General features: G+C 33.3%; 2 protein-coding genes and 1 pseudogene across 3 annotated transcripts; all 3 read left to right on the top strand.

Moving 5' to 3' along the window:
* Positions 1-156: 156 nt before the first annotated feature.
* On the top strand, positions 157-3,788 carry LOC108848999 (type I inositol polyphosphate 5-phosphatase 2). 2 transcript variants are annotated; one of them, XM_018622486.2, is made up of 10 exons: positions 157-486; positions 586-694; positions 805-906; positions 1,087-1,174; positions 1,260-1,364; positions 1,789-2,653; positions 2,744-2,928; positions 3,014-3,122; positions 3,206-3,354; positions 3,433-3,788. In XM_018622486.2, exons 1-10 carry the CDS (start codon positions 457-459, stop codon positions 3,635-3,637), a joined length of 1,947 nt encoding a protein of 648 aa, XP_018477988.1. In that variant the 5' UTR covers positions 157-456; the 3' UTR covers positions 3,638-3,788. The 2 variants fall into 2 exon arrangements, with proteins under 2 accessions (XP_018477988.1, XP_018477989.1); XM_018622487.2 differs by having other exon boundaries at positions 158-486; positions 589-694.
* A 1,029-nt stretch (positions 3,789-4,817) lies between these two features.
* On the top strand, positions 4,818-6,733 carry LOC108853085 (serine/threonine-protein kinase BSK2-like). Its single transcript, XM_018626546.1, has 7 exons — positions 4,818-4,896; positions 5,104-5,345; positions 5,675-5,810; positions 5,898-6,137; positions 6,230-6,315; positions 6,399-6,587; positions 6,659-6,733. Exons 1-7 carry the CDS (start codon positions 4,818-4,820, stop codon positions 6,731-6,733), a joined length of 1,047 nt encoding a protein of 348 aa, XP_018482048.1.
* A 1,616-nt stretch (positions 6,734-8,349) lies between these two features.
* LOC108850132 (serine/threonine-protein kinase BSK2-like) lies at positions 8,350-13,806 on the top strand (annotated as a pseudogene).
* The last annotated feature ends 3,918 nt before the right edge of the window (positions 13,807-17,724 follow it).

Here is a 17,724-nt window from a genome sequence, read left to right as displayed (position 1 = left end):
GGTATTAAACTGGGTAGTGAAAAAGTTTGGGTATTAAAAAGCTTAACAAAATTTAGTTCGGGTATTTTTATGGAATTTTCCCTTCTTATAACATCTCTTCCCCAAATTAATCTTATTAAAAAAAAGTGACTTGCAAGTTGGAGTTTGGTTCGTGAAGGCTGTTAAATAACAGCCATAGCTTTATAGTTTTTTCTTCGAACGAGCCCAAACATAATATCAGAGAATTTCCATTATTGCACCTTTTATTTTAAATTTCTTATAATTTCCTCCACACGTCTTCTTGTCTGACTACCACTTTTTATTTTGTGTTTTTGTTCTTGTTTGTGTGTAGTCTTCTTGAACCTCGCTCTGTCACTGTTATAAATATCATAACTCCGACATCTCTTCTGTTCAAATTCTCCTCGAAACTCCCCCTAAGATAAGAATATATATCAAATCTTTGTCTCATCGGAGAAGATGAAAACAAGACGCGGGAAGCGCCCTGAAGTACGATGTCTTGCTTGCTTGCTTGCTCTTCTCTGTTTTCATATATTTATTTATTGTTTATTCATAAAATTTCTGTTTTTTTGTTTGTTTGACGTAAAGCAGAGGTTTTGGCCTTCGATTGTTATGAATAAATGGCTGAACATAAAGCCCAAGGTCTACGACTTTAGCGAAGACGAAGTAGATACAGAGAATGAGAGCGAAGATGACGGTAAGTATTTTACTATATTAACAAGAATCGTCCTCTCTTTCAAGTTTGGTCAAACTTTATCTATAGTTTTATCTTTATTAATATAATAATTTTATGGGTCCCTTTACCAGTATGTTCAGTCAAAAACGTATCTAATAGCTGCTGCGTAGCTGATGAAGATAGCCATGCCGGCCTCCGAGGAAGGGAAGCTGATCACGGCAACAAAATTTCAGGTAAAGATTCTGATTTTCTGTTAAAATAAATCTATATTTTCAAGTAATTGAATAAAATTTCAGGTAAAGATTCTGATTTTCTGTTAAAATAAATCTATATTTTCAAGTAATTGAATAGTAAATTCTGATATAAATACAGAGGAGTTATAATATCTTTCTGGATTCATTTATATTTTTCAGACGGTGGTGTGAGGGGTTACCAGAGAAAACACCGGCGAGGCAAATCGGAGACTTTGAGAGTCCAATACATAAACACTAAGGACATCAGGTAAGGGTATTTCTGGAATTTTTATCTTTTCTCTGGTGAAAATATCTCCTTTAACGTTTTTGTATTCGTTGAAAATGACTTATAGAGTGACGGTGGCTACATGGAACGTCGCCGGAAAACGTCCCTCCGATGATCTTGATATTGACGATTGGCTTTCTACTGACAACCCATCAGATATCTACATCATTGGGTAAGTAAAAAAAGTAACACTAAAACTTAATAATACTATTTTGCTCAAAAAAAAAAACTTAATAATACTATTTTATCAAATTATAGCTTTATTAATTTAAAGACACTTTTAATATTTAAAAGAAAATATATTTACTTTTACAATCGTATATATAATATTTACTTATAAGGTTATAAATTTGACCGTTAATTAAGCAAAATAATTATACAAAATAATAAAATATTTTAAAACAAGTAGATATATTTTGTTCTGAAGAAAACGAATAATATAATGTTTTATTTATGTATACATTTATGTTTTATTATTAATAAACAAATAATTACTAATTATGATACTATCATGACCATATTTATATAGTACCATATATGTTCCTCTGTTATGATGAATCTATATTCCACGGTGTTGATGTAAAATCTTGTGACAGGTTTCAAGAAGTGGTACCCTTAAACGCCGGAAACGTCTTCGGAGCAGAAGACCGAGGTCCGATTCCAAAATGGGAATCGATAATCCGTAGAACACTGAACAAACCCCAAAAAGAATCAGTCTACGATCAATCACCAAACAACAACAACAACGTTCTCCATAGGTCTCACAGCGCACCGTCGTCTCCCGTCTTAGCACAACAAGCAAGCTCCATTCTCGCTGATGTGATGGTCGAGAATCTTGCTGCTGGCCACTCGTTAGACCTAGCTACTGATGAGTTCATCGACGCTGCAACTGCTTTACCGAGTCTTGAACCTGTAGGGAATCCTGACATGGACTGGCCTGAGCGAGCTTTAGACGAGAACCCTCAGATTGTTGGATCAGAGGGGAAGCTAAGGCGAGTGTTGAGCAGCAACGCTATGCTAGGGTTTAAGCTACCGGAGAATCCAACGGGAGTGAGTAGGTTTGCTTGTGCCGCAAGAGACTTGAAACGGTCACGGAGCTTTGAGACGCTAAAGCTGAGTTGGAATGATATCAAAGAAGAGAATGATAATACTTCCTCCTCCTCCTTGTCTGAAGCCGAAGAAGCTGCGAAAGCTATGTCTGATGATTCATTGGACGGTGAGTCATCTTCCGATGATAACGAGGAAGACCGAGACAAGATCGGAAATACTTACGGATTGCCGGAAGATTTAGTGGAAGAGTGTCGGAAGGTGAAAGATTGTCAAAAGTATGTGAGGATAGTGAGTAAGCAAATGGTTGGGATCTATGTATCGGTATGGATCCGGAGGCGGTTAAGAAGACACGTCAACAATCTGAAGGTTTCGCCGGTTGGAGTTGGCTTGATGGGCTACATGGGAAACAAGGTAATTAAAAAAATCAATAACCCTAGCTTCTTTCCCAAGTAATATCAATAAAAGTAAAAGATCCTTAACCCTAGCTTCTTTCCCAAGCAGGGATCAGTATCGATCAGCATGACGTTGTATCAATCAAGAATGTGTTTTGTGTGTTCGCACTTAACTTCCGGTCAAAAAGAAGGTGCTGAGCAGCGCCGGAATGCTGACGTGTATGAAATCATACGTCGTACTCGTTTCTCATCGGTTCTTGATACCGATCAACCGAGAACCATTCCATGTCACGAGTAAGTAATCAATCAAATATTGAAAAAACGCAAGAAACTTTAAAAATCTTTTTTTCTAAATGTTTTTGTTTTCCTTCAACAACAGTCAGGTATTCTGGTTTGGGGATCTGAACTACAGACTTAACATGTCAGACAGTGATGTAAGAAAGCTTGTCGCACAGAAACGATGGGATGAGCTCAAGAATAGTGATCAGGTTTGGTTTTGAATTGTTACCCGTATATGTATGTATACTAATTACTTTGTTAATAATATATATTAAAACTTTTAACTTAACAGTTGATAAGAGAATTCCGAAGAGGGCATGTCTTTGATGGATGGAGAGAAGGACCGATCAAATTCCCTCCTACATATAAATACGAATTTGATTCTGACCGTTACGCCGGAGAAAACTTGAAAGAAGGAGAGAAGAAGAGAGCTCCTGCATGGTACGTGACTAAAAATTGTACGTTATCAGAGTTCTGGAAATTCAGAAAAAGTGTGATAATTGTTGTGTGTGTTAACAGGTGCGATAGAATATTATGGCTGGGAAAAGGAATAAGACAAGAGTGTTACAAAAGATCGGAGATAAGGATGTCTGATCATCGGCCAGTGACTTCCATATTCACGGTTGGAGTTGAAGTTTTCGATCAACGGAAACTTCAAAGAGCTCTTCACGTTAATAACGCAGCTGCTTCTGCTGTTCATCCTGAACCTTCCTTCTTAGTCTAAGTGTCTCGATACCATGTTCATAATTAATTTTATTGCATGGAGGATTTGTTTTGAGTTTTGTCTTTTTTTCGCTATATAAAGCTAACTTTTATCTGTTTAACTGTTTCCATTCTATTTGATTTCCTTATGATGATCTACTGTTTCGTTTCTATTTTTTACATAAATTTGTATGAAAAATGCTTAAATTGATGACGTAACTCTGGAAACCATTTGACATATAATAATAACAATGATGTTACCAAGGACCGGTATATTTCAAATATTCAATATTGTCAAAAGCAACATTTAGTTATTTCACCACGTTACTCCACCGCGTCATCAAAGGGACGAGATGTAAATCTACAATGCAGCAAAGATGAAGATGCAGCAATGAGTTTATTTACTAAACCATCGTGAGCGTATAACTGATTTAGCTTTCTGGACCCAAGTCTAAAATAACAAAGCTTGGTGTGTGAGGCCTGCAAAATAGCCCGCCAACAAATATTCACATGAATCTCGTTAGAGGCCCAAATTATGCATGTTGACGTGTTGCTTTCAAGGGAGTACGGTTGTGTGTAGTACTATTGCACTAAGAACGAAGAAACAACAATTGCAAAATCTTTAAGCACATGAAACTTTTATTTATCTCTGAAAGATTTATATCAGAACCGGAATGTTAGCTTTACATATCTATAGGTAAATAACCAAAATGCCTCAGCATAGAGGAGACACTACTTCCAACTTCTAGCAAATTAACTAGAGAAGCAAACTACCTCTCTGGTTAGACAAAAAGGCTTATGTTTAAGTACATGCAAATTAAGTTATTTTGTTTCGCTTGAAATGTAATGTTTTTTTTTATTTGGCATTTTGCAGCTTTTGATTGGCGTTTAGACTTTCCTGTAAGGAAGTATGTCTTAGCGCTGTTGGTTGGTAGAATATAATCATTTAAAACTTTCATCATATGGTAAATAATCTTTTGATTGGATATACATGTTAAACAGAAACTCAAAAAGCTAATTTATTTCTGCATTGTTATCCAAAAATATATTCTTACTCTTTCTGTTGTGAATTCAGTTCTTATTCTTCCTTTCCCACTTCTCCTTATACATAGCACAAATGCCAAACTCACTCATAATCATTTTTTTCTTATCAACTTACGCTTCCGTAATTCCCATTGCTTGGAAGAATCTCATTTCTTTTGATGGGTTGTTTTCAGTCCAAAAGTGCCAATGAGATCACTTCTCCTGATCATCCATCAGCTCAGCACAATCCAGAATCTGGTTCGACTCTACTTTGCTTCTTAGTGGAAGTGTAGATTAGTTTGTCTTTTCCTAGTTCTGTCTTAACTCATGTGTGCGTGTGTTTTAATTATTGTGGGTGTTGGTGTAAGGCAGGAATGAGATGGAAAGTGTATACCTTTCTGAACTACACTCCAATAACTCCCTTAGGCATTTTTTTTTGATGATGAAACTGTTTTTGTGTTGCAGTAACTGAGGGCCAAGTGGATCATGAGGACCAAGTGGAGCAGGAGATTGATGTTCCATGTTTCCAACGCTTTGGATTACGTCAACTGTACGATGCAACAAATGCGTTTAGTGGCAAATGCATTGTCCCTGGAGGTGAGATGAAAGATCTCAATTTGGTGTACGGAGGAATGCTCGAAGACATTGGTCTCGTCGCCATCAAGCGACTCTCTAAACTGACTTGGCCTGATGCTCAGCAGTTTGTGGTAAGAATCTTACAAGGGCTAATTCAGAACTTTAGCTTTTTATTTTATGTTTCATTGATCATTAATGACTAGTCGAAGATTAAAACGGTTTCTTTAGTTGTAGAAAGGGAAAATAATACATTAGCTAATGTATTCTGAAACTTTAGGTTGCAAAGGCTACTTGTATCCCATGATTATGACTATACTTTATCGACCATATATAGTTTTTTAGATTCTCTTTTATTTGAAAAAAAAACAAAGATGCTTTGGAACTTTCTTCTGTCTGTATATCTTGTCTGAATTGTAATAGTTGATCTTGCGTTGACTAATGTTTTGACTTGTGGAACCAGGATCAGGCGACTGCTGTTGGAAAGCTTAGGTCCAAGAGATTGGCCAATCTGCTTGGTTATTGCGTTGAAGGAGGCGAGAGATTTTTGGTGGCTGAGTACATGCCCCATGGTACTCTCTCAAAGCATCTTTTTCACTGTAAGACGATTTTCCTCTAATCTTTTCTCTGACTACTTCCCCTTTCGATCTTCCCTTAGAGAATTGATGCTCTCTTTTGTTGTGTAGGGAAGAGACGGGAAATGCCTTGGGAAATGCGTGTTCGAGTTGCATATTATATCGCTCAAGCACTTGATTACTGCAACGTCCAAAACCAAAAGATATATCATGATTTATGTGCATCCAGAATCCTCTTTGATGAGGACGGTGATCCTCGTTTATCAACTTTTGGTCTCATCAAGAACAGCAGAGACGGAAGAAGCTATAGCACTAACTTGACTTACACTACGCCAGAGTTTTCAGAAACTGGTAAATATATTACAAGTCTACTTCAAGAACATTAAGAAAAAAAAACTTTCATGATTTAGATGTGGAGCTAGCGGATATTTTCCATTTTTCAGGTATAACCTTTCCTGAAAGTGTGATTTACCATTATGGAAATGTTCTTATAGAACTTGTGAGCGGCAAACACATTCCACCGAAACATGTAATGTCCCTGAAAATTTTCTTGTTTCATTTCACTAATTTGTCATCTTAATATGAACTAGTGATGAATGTTTCATATTTCAGGCTTTCGATATCATAATGGAGAAAAATGCGTTGCGACTCATGGATTCATCACTTGAAGGGAGATTTGATAATGAAAACGCAACTAAACTTGTTAATCTTGCTTCAGAATGTCTTCAAAGCAACCCGGAAGATCGACCTGATACTAAATCTCTTGTCTCTGCAGCAGCACCACTACAAAAGATGGAAGAGGTTAATCAATCATATAAGGAATACTCAAATTTTTTTTTACCAAATAACTAAATACTTGTGTTTATGTTTAGATTTCATCTCATTACTTGATGCGTCTGCCTAAGAATCCTGTGTTACTACCATCCATGCGTTCTCCTCTCGGATAGGCGAACTTGGGAGACAGTGCTTTCAGAGACAAGGAGTACTTCAACATATCTTGATTAAATCTTATTCAAAAGCACTCTATCCGTTTTATTTATGGTCGTTCTGCACTTTAAAATTTGGTCTTTTTTTTTGTAATTTCAAAACATATCGTTATCAAAATTTTCAGCTTTGTCCATATTGTTTTATTTTCATAATTATCAAATTCCAACAAATTAATACATTAATCAGAAAAAACAGAACATTTAGTTGTAACCAGGTCGTTCTCTGCGCATGCGAAAAAATGTTTTAAAAAAAAAATTTTATTTTTTTTAAATTATGTTTTGCCTGTTTTAAATTTATGGTATCTAGTCAAAATTATTTTTTAGCTTATTTTAAAAATACTTATAAAATCAAACTATTTGTCATTAAAATTGTAAATGTCATATTTAGATAGAATGCATGTCATATTTTTTTAAAATTATACAAAGATATTTTAACCTCCATTAGAGTGGATGCAGATTAACTAAGTGTTATTAGTCTACGTTTTCGGTTTACGTGTCGTTTTCTGTTTCTGGAGATACCAAAATTTTAATTCCTCATTAGCCAGAATCCGAATCCTACTAGTTTCACCGTATTGAGTTTCACCCTCGAGTTAATCATCACTAGACCATAAATCTTGGTTGCATGTGACATTTCTTACTAACTCATGTCACATTTCTTACTACTTCATGTTATTATTTTTATTTCAAAACTAATGTTAAGATGACATTTAAACAAATTAAAAGAATTATTTCATAAATCAGGTTTAAAGGATTTTAATATGTGTGAAAAGAAAAAATTAAAACGATGTATAATATGAAACCGAAGTAACAAATAAAAAAGCAAAATAAACAGACAGAGAACTCAGAACTCTAATCACTAGTTTAGTGTATTTATATCTAAAACTCCTTGTAAACCCTGTTTCTTTTTTTTTTGTTATGATGACCATTCCATATGCGACTGTATTTACAAGAAGGTCTTTCTCCTACTATGGGAATGTTAGCTTTACATATCCATAGGTAAATAACCAAAATGCCTCAGCATAGATGAGACACTACTTCCAACTTCTAGCATGCAATAATAGGAATGAATTAGATAAGCAAACTAGCTCTCTGACTAAAGAGGCTTATGTTCAAGTTAAGGTCTTTTTTTTTTTGATAAAAGTTAAGGTCTTTTGTTTCGCATGAAATGTATTGTTTTTTTATTTGACATTTTGCAGCTTTTGATTGGCCTTTAGACTTTCATGTAAGGATTTTATGCAAGGGTGTGTCTTAGCTGTTGGTTGGTAATATATATCATCATTTCATGGTAATAATCCTTTGATTGGATATATACCTTAATTTCTCTATGTTAAAAAAGAAAGTCAAAAAGTCTACTTCTTTCTCAATTGTTTTCCAAATATGTATATATTTTATTTAAAAAATCAGTTTGTATTCTTCTTTTGCCTCCCCTCCCCCCCCTATACATAGCACAATGCCAAAAATAATATAGTCCAAACTCACTCATAGGGAGAGACGGAATTTTCTCTCGGCATAAAATTTTTTGATTATCAACTTACTCTTTCCTATTTCTCATTGCTTGGAAGAGTCTCATTTCTTTTATGGGTTGTTTCCAGTCCAAAACTGCTAATGTGATCACTTCTCCTGATCATCCACCAGTTCATGAGCACATACCAGAATCAGGTTTGGCTCTAGTTTCTGTCTAGTGTTTTTTAAAAAAATTATTTATGATGTGTTAGCTTCTTAGTGGATGTGTAGATTAGTTTGTGTTTTTCCTACTTCTGTATTAACTCCTGTTTGCGTGTGTTTTAATGATTGTGGGTATTGGTGTAAAGTAGGAAAGAGATGAAAGGGTATACCTTTCTGGGACTACACTCCAATAACTCCCCTAAGCTCTTTTTGATGAAACTGTTTTTGTGTTGCAGTAACTGAGGACCAAGTGGAGCAGGAGAATCATGTTCCATGTTTCAAACGCTTTACATTACGTGAACTGTACGATGCAACAAATGGGTTTAGTGGCGAATGCATTGTCCCTGAAGGAGGGATGAAAGATCTCAGTGTTGTTTACGGAGGAAAGCTCGAAGGCAATGGTCTCGTTGCCATCAAGCGACTCTCTAAACTGACTTGGCCTGATGCTCAGCACTTTGTTGTAAGAATCTTAAAAAGGGCTAGTTCAAAATTTCAGATTTTTATATTATGTTTCGTTGTTCATTGAAACGGTTTATATAGTTGTAGAAGATATGTTTCATTGATCATTCATGACTAGTCGAAGAGTGAAACCGTTCATATGCTAATGTATGTCTGAAACTTTAGATTGTAAGGAAAATATGCCTTGGAATTTTTTTTCTGTCTGTTTATCTTGCCTGAATTGTAATAGTTGATCTTGCGTTGACTATGTTTTGACTTGTGGAATCAGGATCAGGCGACTGCTGTTGGAAAGCTTAGGTCTAAGAGATTGGTCAATCTGCTTGGTTATTGCGTTGAAGGAGGCGAGAGATTGTTGGTGGCTGAGTATATGCCCTATAGTACTCTTTTAAAGCATCTTTTTCACTGTAAGATGTTCCTCTCATATACTTCCCTTTTGAACTTCTCTAGCTGGAGACTTGATGCTCTCTTTTGTTGTGTAGGGGACCAACAGACACTTCCTTGGGAAATGCGTGTTCGAGTTGCATATTATATCGCACAAGCACTTGATTACTGCAACGTCCAAAACCAAAAGATCTATCATGATTTAAGTGCATCCAGAATCCTCTTTGATGAGGAAGGTGATCCTCGTCTGTCAACTTTTGGTCTCATCAAGAACAGCAGAGACCGAACAAGCTATAGCACTAACTTAACTTACACTCCACCAGAGTTTTCAGAAATAGGTAAAGAACTTTCATTATTTTAGTACTTTTATGATTAAGATGAATTTAAAGGTTATCTTTCACATTTTTAGGTACAGTTATTCCTGAAAGTGTGATTTACAGTTATGGAAATGTTCTTATAGAACTTGTGAGCGGCAAACGCATTCCACCGAACCATGTAATGTCCTTCAAAGTTATCTTTTCATTCTACACTTTTGTCATCTTAATGTGACACTAGTGATTAATGTTTCAATTTTAGGCTTTTGAAATCATAATGGAGAAAAATGCTTTGCTACTAATGGATTCATCACTTAAAGGGAGATTTGTGAATAAAGACGCAACTGAACTTGTTAATCTTGCTTTAAAATGTCTTCAAAACAATCCGGAAGTTCGACCTGATACTGAATCTCTTGTCTCTGCAGCAGGACCACTACAAAAGATGAAAGAGGTCAAAGAATCATATAAGGAATACTCAATATTTTCTTGTACCAAATAATAAATTTTTGTGTTTGTGCTTAGATTTCATCTCATTTCTTGATGCGTCTGCCTAAGAGTACAGTAATACAACCAACCATGCTCTCTCTCAGAAAGGCTTGTTCTCGGATGGACCACAAGGCTGTATACGAGATTTTACTTAAAACTGGTTACGGCGACGAAGGACCAGAGAGTGATGTACTTAGAGACAAATCATTAACCTAGCTAGTTCTTCCATTTGGTTTTTCACGTTCTAATATTGTCTCACTTTGCGTCCACAGCTTCTTCTAGTGACACAAGTGCAGGAACTAGTTCGAACAAAGAACTTGGGAGACAATGCTTTCAGAGACAAGGAGTTCATTAACGCGATTAAATCTTATTCAAAGGTACTCTATATATCCGTTTCATTTATGGTGTCACTCTGCACTTTAAAATATGTTTTATTTTAAAATTTATTTTTATTTTTAATTTTCCAGTTTTATCCATATTCTTTTATTTTCATAATTATCAAATTCCAACAGATTAATACATTTATTGGAAACAAAACAGAGCATTTAGTTGTAACTAGGTGGTTCCAACACATGCACAAAATATTTCTTTTTAAAATAATTTTATTTAAAAAATTAAAAATATTTATTAACGGTTTAAAAATATATTTATTTTAATTTTTATTTAGTAAAGTTTTAGTTACAGTTAAGTTAAAATAAAAGATGGATTTATTTATTTTTAATGTATTTATATTTAACACCATAATTTAGCATAGACTTTGTTTTATATAATTTTTGGTTAAAATGCATTGATCAATTAAACTTGTTATTATTATATTTATCTTAATTAATCGTCAATCATAACTGATGCATTTTATAGCATTTAAACTCAAATAAATTCAATAGTTGGAAACTCATTAATCACATATTTATGCTAAATAATTGATTTAAGTATAAATTTTAAATATTTAACTTATTAAGTATCCTAAATTTTGAATGTTAATCAAATTTTATTTTGTGCTTATTAAGATATATTTACAGTTAGTTTGACGGGATACATATATTTATGCTATCAATTATAGTATATTCAAGCCCTTTTACAAAAAGAAAAAATTAGTATGTTCTAAGAATTTTAATAATAGTTATGTATATGATTTATATTTATGGTATATAGCCGAATAGTGTCATTGTCTTATTTAAGAATTTACTTTTATGGTATGTAGGCAACCATATTTATCAACTTATTTTAAGAATATTTTTTAATCAAACTATTTATCATTAAAACTATAAATGTTATAGTAAGATAAAATATATGTCACTTTTTAGATTTTTCTTTTAAAATTAATGTGGTAACATCACATAAATAAAATTTAAAAATCACTTCACAAACTAATATGAAACAAAAAGAGTATAAAAAAAACAAAAAAAAACAGATAATAAAGTCCAAACATTAGATTAGTGTATTATATTTAGAACTACTTGTAAACCTTTTTTTTTTTGTTACCAGTTGGTGAAGATGATGACCGTTCGGTCCGTTCCATTTGCGACGGTTCCATATGCGACTGTATTTGCGAGAAGGTCTTTCTCCTAGTTAGTGACGGGTGAACATGATCCTGCTTTGAGAGACGCAATGCAGGCTCAAGTTTGCACACCGGAGTGGCCTACTGCGTTTTACTTGCAGGCTTTAGCACTTTGGGAACTTGGTATGGAGACTGATGCTAGTGATATGATTAATAAAGGTGCTGAACTTGAAGCTAAGCGACCACAGAGAGATCAGAGAGTCCGTAACCTTCTTTGATAATTTATTTTAGGCAGCCGCTTCTGCTGTTGTTCCTAAGCAAAATTGTTAATAGTTATTAGCGAATTTCTGTTACTAATTATTTTTTTATGAATGGATGATTTGTTTTGAGTTTTGATTATTATTATTTTTGCTATCTAAAAGCTTACGTTGATTGTTTTCAGTTTCAGTGATGACTCATGGGAGTAACAAGCAATTGACTTTTTTTTTCAATTTATGGAATGTTATAAAAACCTATTTTTTTCTGAAAAACCTTAACTTTACCGCGAAGATACAAATAATGAAAAAGAAAAAGAAAATATATTACTAGACAGAATTTTTAAAGGTATCATGTAATTATGTTTTCGACCATATATGCTTTCTTACATGGTTTTAAATAAGTTATAAATTTCTTACTTATCTAATAAGTTACATTTTTAATTTAGTAGATGATTAGATGTAAACTTGTTTTCTTATTTTAATTATTTGAATATATTAAGCAGTAAATTTCAGAATAAATTAAAGTAATAATAAGAGCTATGTCTTAACTCTTTTTTTTTGCCAAAAAGATGTCTTAATTGGTATTGACATATTTATATTTTAATTATAATGTAAGACTATCAATACAATCCCAAATATTATATGTATGGTATAATGGCCGCATGAAATCTATTTGATGCATTTATAATGGCCGCATGAAATGAGGTTCGCGACAAACCCTTTTTGACAAGTTTAAATCACCACCGACAAAGTTGGAATCAATTTCAAAGCCTAATGTATTCTATTTCTAATCAAAAGATAAAAAATTGATGCATTTATATTTGATAAAAAGATTTAATGGTATATAATTGTATATTTATTTTAAACTACTGTATCTGGAATGATTATAAAAATCAGTTCCGTGGCTGCACATTGTTTTGTAAAAGGTTGAAGTTTGCAGCCCGAATCTACATTTAAACATATAGGTTTTGATCAACTCTTAGCATTAATCTAATTATTAGTACTTGGTGAATAGACCAAAAGTGAGCGTATCAGAAGATCAATAAAAAGAGGAGCCCAAAGGGAAGATGATAAAACTAGGGGACAAAGCGTCGTTAAGTGATAATTTCTGGTCTGTGGGATCTTCTCAATTTCTGATTCTGTTTGTTTTCTCCTTTCAAACTAATCGAATTTTGAAAAGGTAAGTCAGCTTTTTAGAGAGAGAAACGAAAAGTAGCTCTGTTCCATCTCTAGAACAACCACCGTATCGCTTGTGTCTCCGGCCGACGGGTTGGTTCATTTAGCCACCGTCGGTCCGACTCTCCGTTTTTAGTTTCTTATGCATGTAGTTATTGGTGGGAGAGGGTCAATCGGGTCCCTTTCCCTTTCATTTTTCTTCGGCTCCGGGAGGAAGCGACGTGTACCGTTCACTCCTCTTTGGTTCTTTTTCCGTCTCCAGCATCGCATCTTCCACCTGATGGATGGCCGGCGTTATGACTCTGGGACTGCGCTGTTTCTATGTAGGTGGTGGTCGCCGGCTCTCGCACCATTGAAAGTGATCGCGTTGTGTGGTGTTTCGTCTCGTGTGTGGTGGCCGAGTTTGGAGGAGATCTCGGTGAGACCGATGGATGCTCTCTGAGGCTCAGGCATATGTGTGGAAGCAATCAGATTCCCTTTACCTCCAATATTTGTCGTTGGTGGTGGGTTCCGGTGTTAGTGGTGTGTTTCCCGGTTGATTTCCGGTGGTATCATGACTTGTCTATTCCAACGACGACGTTTCAATTGGTGAGAGTGTTGGTGATTCCTGTCTCCGGTACGGTTGCAGTCCCAGACGGCGGTTTCAAGTCGGAAGCGGTGGAGATGACCATATCTTGCCATGCGTCCTTTTGGTTGCCTCGTTCTTTACGTGGCAGAGGAGATCGGTGGAAGATGGGCCACATTCTCTATTTTTTTGGGTTTGAAACTTGTGTGGTCTTGTGGGCTTGGTTTGTTTAGTTTTATAGGCTGTCTTTTTGGCCTTGTTGGACTGTGTTTTCTTGGCTTAAAGCCTTATTAATAATATCATAAGATGGCAAAAAAAAAATCGAATTTTGAAACAACATGTTTTCTTAGAAAAGGCTTGTGTGGACAAATATGTTTTTTCTTCTTATTTTTAGATAATATGGTGTACATGTGCGTGTTTGTTAAACTACCGAAACAGAGCAAGGAATAATGTTATGTGTATTTCTTTGACTGAGAGTACTTAATTATATTACGGTTGCAAGATCTATAATAACTCTAAATTAATATTCAATAAACTAATAAATTAATGAAAAAATTGGACTCAAATTATATTGGTTAAATCCTATGTAGATATATAGTTCTATTAAAATTACAAAAATTAGTAACTTATATGTATACATATTTATATAAGTACAGACCAACTATTATATTGTGTGTTTTATATTTACAATAAAATTATTTTATATTTTCTTAACAATTAATATATTTCGGTGAGATTTAATAAAATTATATCTAAAACCATATATGACATCAAAAAAAAATCTAAAACCATAAATAAATTCTATAAAACATATTTTATGTACATAGAACAATATATAAAGTCAATGTAAGTGCCAAATTTCAAAATTTTAATTAATGTATATACACTAAAAAGTAAATATTTTTGTCTTAGATAATTATTTTTTGTAAATTAATAATTTTATAAATAAATAAAATATTTTTTGTCAGTAAATTAATAAAATATCATAATCATAATGTCATTAGTTTATAATTATTTTTTAATATAGTTGCTTAAAGTGTTACATATACCATTCTAATAGTTTGAATACCGTTCGTTGTAAACAAAAAAAAAAGCTGTCCTAATAGTTTGACCAAAAAAATACTATCCTAATAGTCAATAAGTTGCTCAGTGCAAAGGTAAAACAAAAGACAGATCAATGTTACAGAAGCACTATTCCAGATTTGACTGTGATCTTTGGTTGCCAAACGGTAGGGGTTCTTCCTTGATTGTTTTCTTAATGCATAAAAATTAGTTATATCACCTAATTGCCTTGCTGGTTTAGATTAACTAAATTGACTGCGATCGACAAAGTAACCTATAATAGCTAAAGCAGAGCCGGTCCTGACACTAAACATTAGAAGGTGGTGTATATAATAGCAAAAGCAGAGTCGGTCCTGGCACTACGCATTAGAAGCTGGTGGTTCTGACGGAAAGTAATATATAAATTTACCGGCCATAACTTTTCTCCTGTCTAGTGTAGTGTAGTGGTAATGGATCTTAATGAGATCATGGGTTCAAGTTATTTTGACATACAAATCATTTTATTTTTATAATACACATAACTATTAACGGTCGATAATTTTGTGTGGGCTTCTGGCCTTCATATTTCTAGGACTGGCACTGTAGCTAGGAATACAAATGTCATATATTAATTGATACAAAAAAATGTAAGATTAGTTTTGTTTTTTGGTAAAAGAGATTAATTTAGTTTTGTTGGTCAATTGTACCAGTTGAGTCTATTAGATATCGTTCTTGCTCTTTAGCAGGTTGGATGAGTCAGCTTTTACATAGACCAAGTATCGTCGTATCGTGAGTTGCTTTTGTTGAAAATGCTGCTCTTCGATGTGTCGATTTCCTCTACGATTCCTTTATGGTAGACGTGTACCGTACATACAAATGTAAAGCCAAAATATGCCATATCCAAAACGATTTTCATTGTACATCTAGTTCTGTTATATAGAAACATAAGCGAGTATGTGGAAGTGAAAACGCAAAAGCAAAATCTTTATACTCCCTCAGTCCCACTTTAAATGCAGTTTTAGGATCTTGCACACTAATTAAGAAAGCAAACAAAATATCTAAACTAACCTTATTTATTATTGATTTTTGTTCGATGGTTTAATAAAAGACCATGCGTATCAATCCCAAGTAAGCAATCCCAAGTTGAATGGTCAACTAAACCATTAACGGTGATAATAAATTTTGTAAATAAATCAATCATTCTTTCATTATTGTTTGGTCAAGACACGTTTTAAGTTTTAATACTCCAATTAGCATTTGCAGAAATTTTTACAAAACATGGAGCCAAAGAGTGAAAGTAAAATTTTTGTTCCAGAAAAAAATCAAAATTCGGAATGGAGGCAAAATGAAAATGATCGTAACTTTCCATGCTTATATAATACGGATAAACTAACTAAACAAATTATAGTTCGTTCATGTCTTTTAATTTTGATCTGAATCTCCCAGTTACAAATGATGAAACAGTTGATAATTTTGATCTGGAAAATGAGAGGGAATGTCTTTTTGATTTAAACAAAAGTCCGGTGAATGAAGAAAGTGTACATAATGGAGATGTTGAATTTTTGGATGATGAGTTTCCATCTCATAATAATCCAAACGACTTGGACGAGTACACAAACGATCCAGGTTTATTTTATTTTTGTCTGTTAATTAGTTGATGAGAACATATCACTCTTGATTTGATATGGTTTTGTTTTTTGCATTGTATGGCTTATTCAGATCGATTTCACCGTTGACGTATTTCTGAATAAGTCGAACATCCTTGCTTTCTTCTTCTTTTGTTACATCTTTTCTCCCTTCGTTTTTGATCATGTCACTGCTCTCCTCTTTTTTCATTCTAAATGATTTTTTTTCTAGAGTTAAGGAAAGAGGAATGAACACACGATTGAGTTTATAGTGGATTGTGAAAAAAATCCCGTAATAATTGAATGAAGGAGATATTGATAATGCTCCATTTTTGTCTCTCTAACTCTTTAATACGTATGGATGAAAATATGAATAGTTTTGTTTAGTCATTTTGGGTTATGAACCTTTTGACCAAAACTAATAATGATACAAAGGGTAAAAAAATGAAACACTACTAATTTCTATTCTGTATAGTGGGAAAAGTTATCATCCTAGCCAATACGATAGAGCTAGTCCGCCTAGTAGTTATAAAAAAAATATTTAACAAACGACATTCTTTACTACAATCTGTTGCTGAAAGAACTTTTGATGTGTGGAAAAGAAAATGATAAGTTTTAAGAAAGAAACATGCATATTCAAAGAAGAGTTGTTGGAGCTATAATGACTCTACATAATTTTATTAGGCTATCAAATTTAGGAGATGTTGATTTTGATTTGAACTATAAAACTGGTAACGGATCAACTGAAGACTTTGATCCAGATGAAGAAGAATACAATGACACTCAGAGATGCACTATATGGAAGGCATTCGAGATCAGCTTTCTGCATTTTATAAGATTCAAGATAGTTTTTATTTTATATTTGATGTTTCTGTTTTAAATAATTTTATTTAATAAGTTTGAAGAGTGTTTTAATAATAGTATCTTATTTTTTTCAGAACAACAATTTTACTATTAATAATATTGTTCATTTTATTATTTTTAAAAGCAAAAAGAAAAATAAAAAACAAAATCTAAAATCACCATTCAAGGTTTAAAAAAAATCCACTGCAAAATCAAAAACCAAAAACTAAAAAACAAAAGATAAAAAACCAAAAACCAAAAACCAAAAATGAGAAACCAAAATCTAAAAACCAACAATACAACCATCACCTCTGTTATTTTGTTATTGGTTTAATATAGTTTTTATTTTAGAATTAATTAGGTAATTAGATTGTATAAAGAATATTATTATTATATTAGATGAAAACTTTATAATTGTAGTCTCTTAACCGGTGAGGATGCTAGAAACATATATTCAAAATATTAAATATGATACAAGTTTCTTATTTTTAAAGAAAAATCTTAGATTCTTGGTAACCACAAAAACTCTATAGACTTATAACAAGGGACTTCGAAGTTTATTAATTTATAGAGATATTAACTTTTTTGGATTTTTTTTAAAGGATTTAGTGTAGAAGACTAAAAATAATATTTTAAATATGA

This window comes from Raphanus sativus, unplaced genomic scaffold (genome assembly GCF_000801105.2).
Source record: "Raphanus sativus cultivar WK10039 unplaced genomic scaffold, ASM80110v3 Scaffold2048, whole genome shotgun sequence".
Classification (NCBI taxonomy): Eukaryota; Viridiplantae; Streptophyta; class Magnoliopsida; order Brassicales; family Brassicaceae; genus Raphanus; species Raphanus sativus.
Note: the sequence above shows the minus strand (reverse complement) of the source record. Positions and strands in the feature narration are given on the sequence as shown.

What these genes read in the sequence shown, in the direction of transcription:
- LOC108848999 (XM_018622486.2), top strand. Translation starts at nt 457, where the DNA reads ATGAAAACAAGACGCGGGAAGCGCCCTGAA. An exon ending in GAATGAGAGCGAAGATGACG is followed by an intron (nt 695 to 804) that starts GTAAGTATTTTA and finishes TCCCTTTACCAG; the next exon opens with TATGTTCAGTCAAAAACGTA. An exon ending in AAGAAGAGAGCTCCTGCATG is followed by an intron (nt 3,355 to 3,432) that starts GTACGTGACTAA and finishes GTGTGTTAACAG; the next exon opens with GTGCGATAGAATATTATGGC.
- LOC108853085 (XM_018626546.1), top strand. Translation starts at nt 4,818, where the DNA reads ATGGGTTGTTTTCAGTCCAAAAGTGCCAATGAGATCACTTCTCCTGAT. An exon ending in CTGATGCTCAGCAGTTTGTG is followed by an intron (nt 5,346 to 5,674) that starts GTAAGAATCTTA and finishes TTGTGGAACCAG; the next exon opens with GATCAGGCGACTGCTGTTGG. An exon ending in CTCAAAGCATCTTTTTCACT is followed by an intron (nt 5,811 to 5,897) that starts GTAAGACGATTT and finishes TTTGTTGTGTAG; the next exon opens with GGAAGAGACGGGAAATGCCT.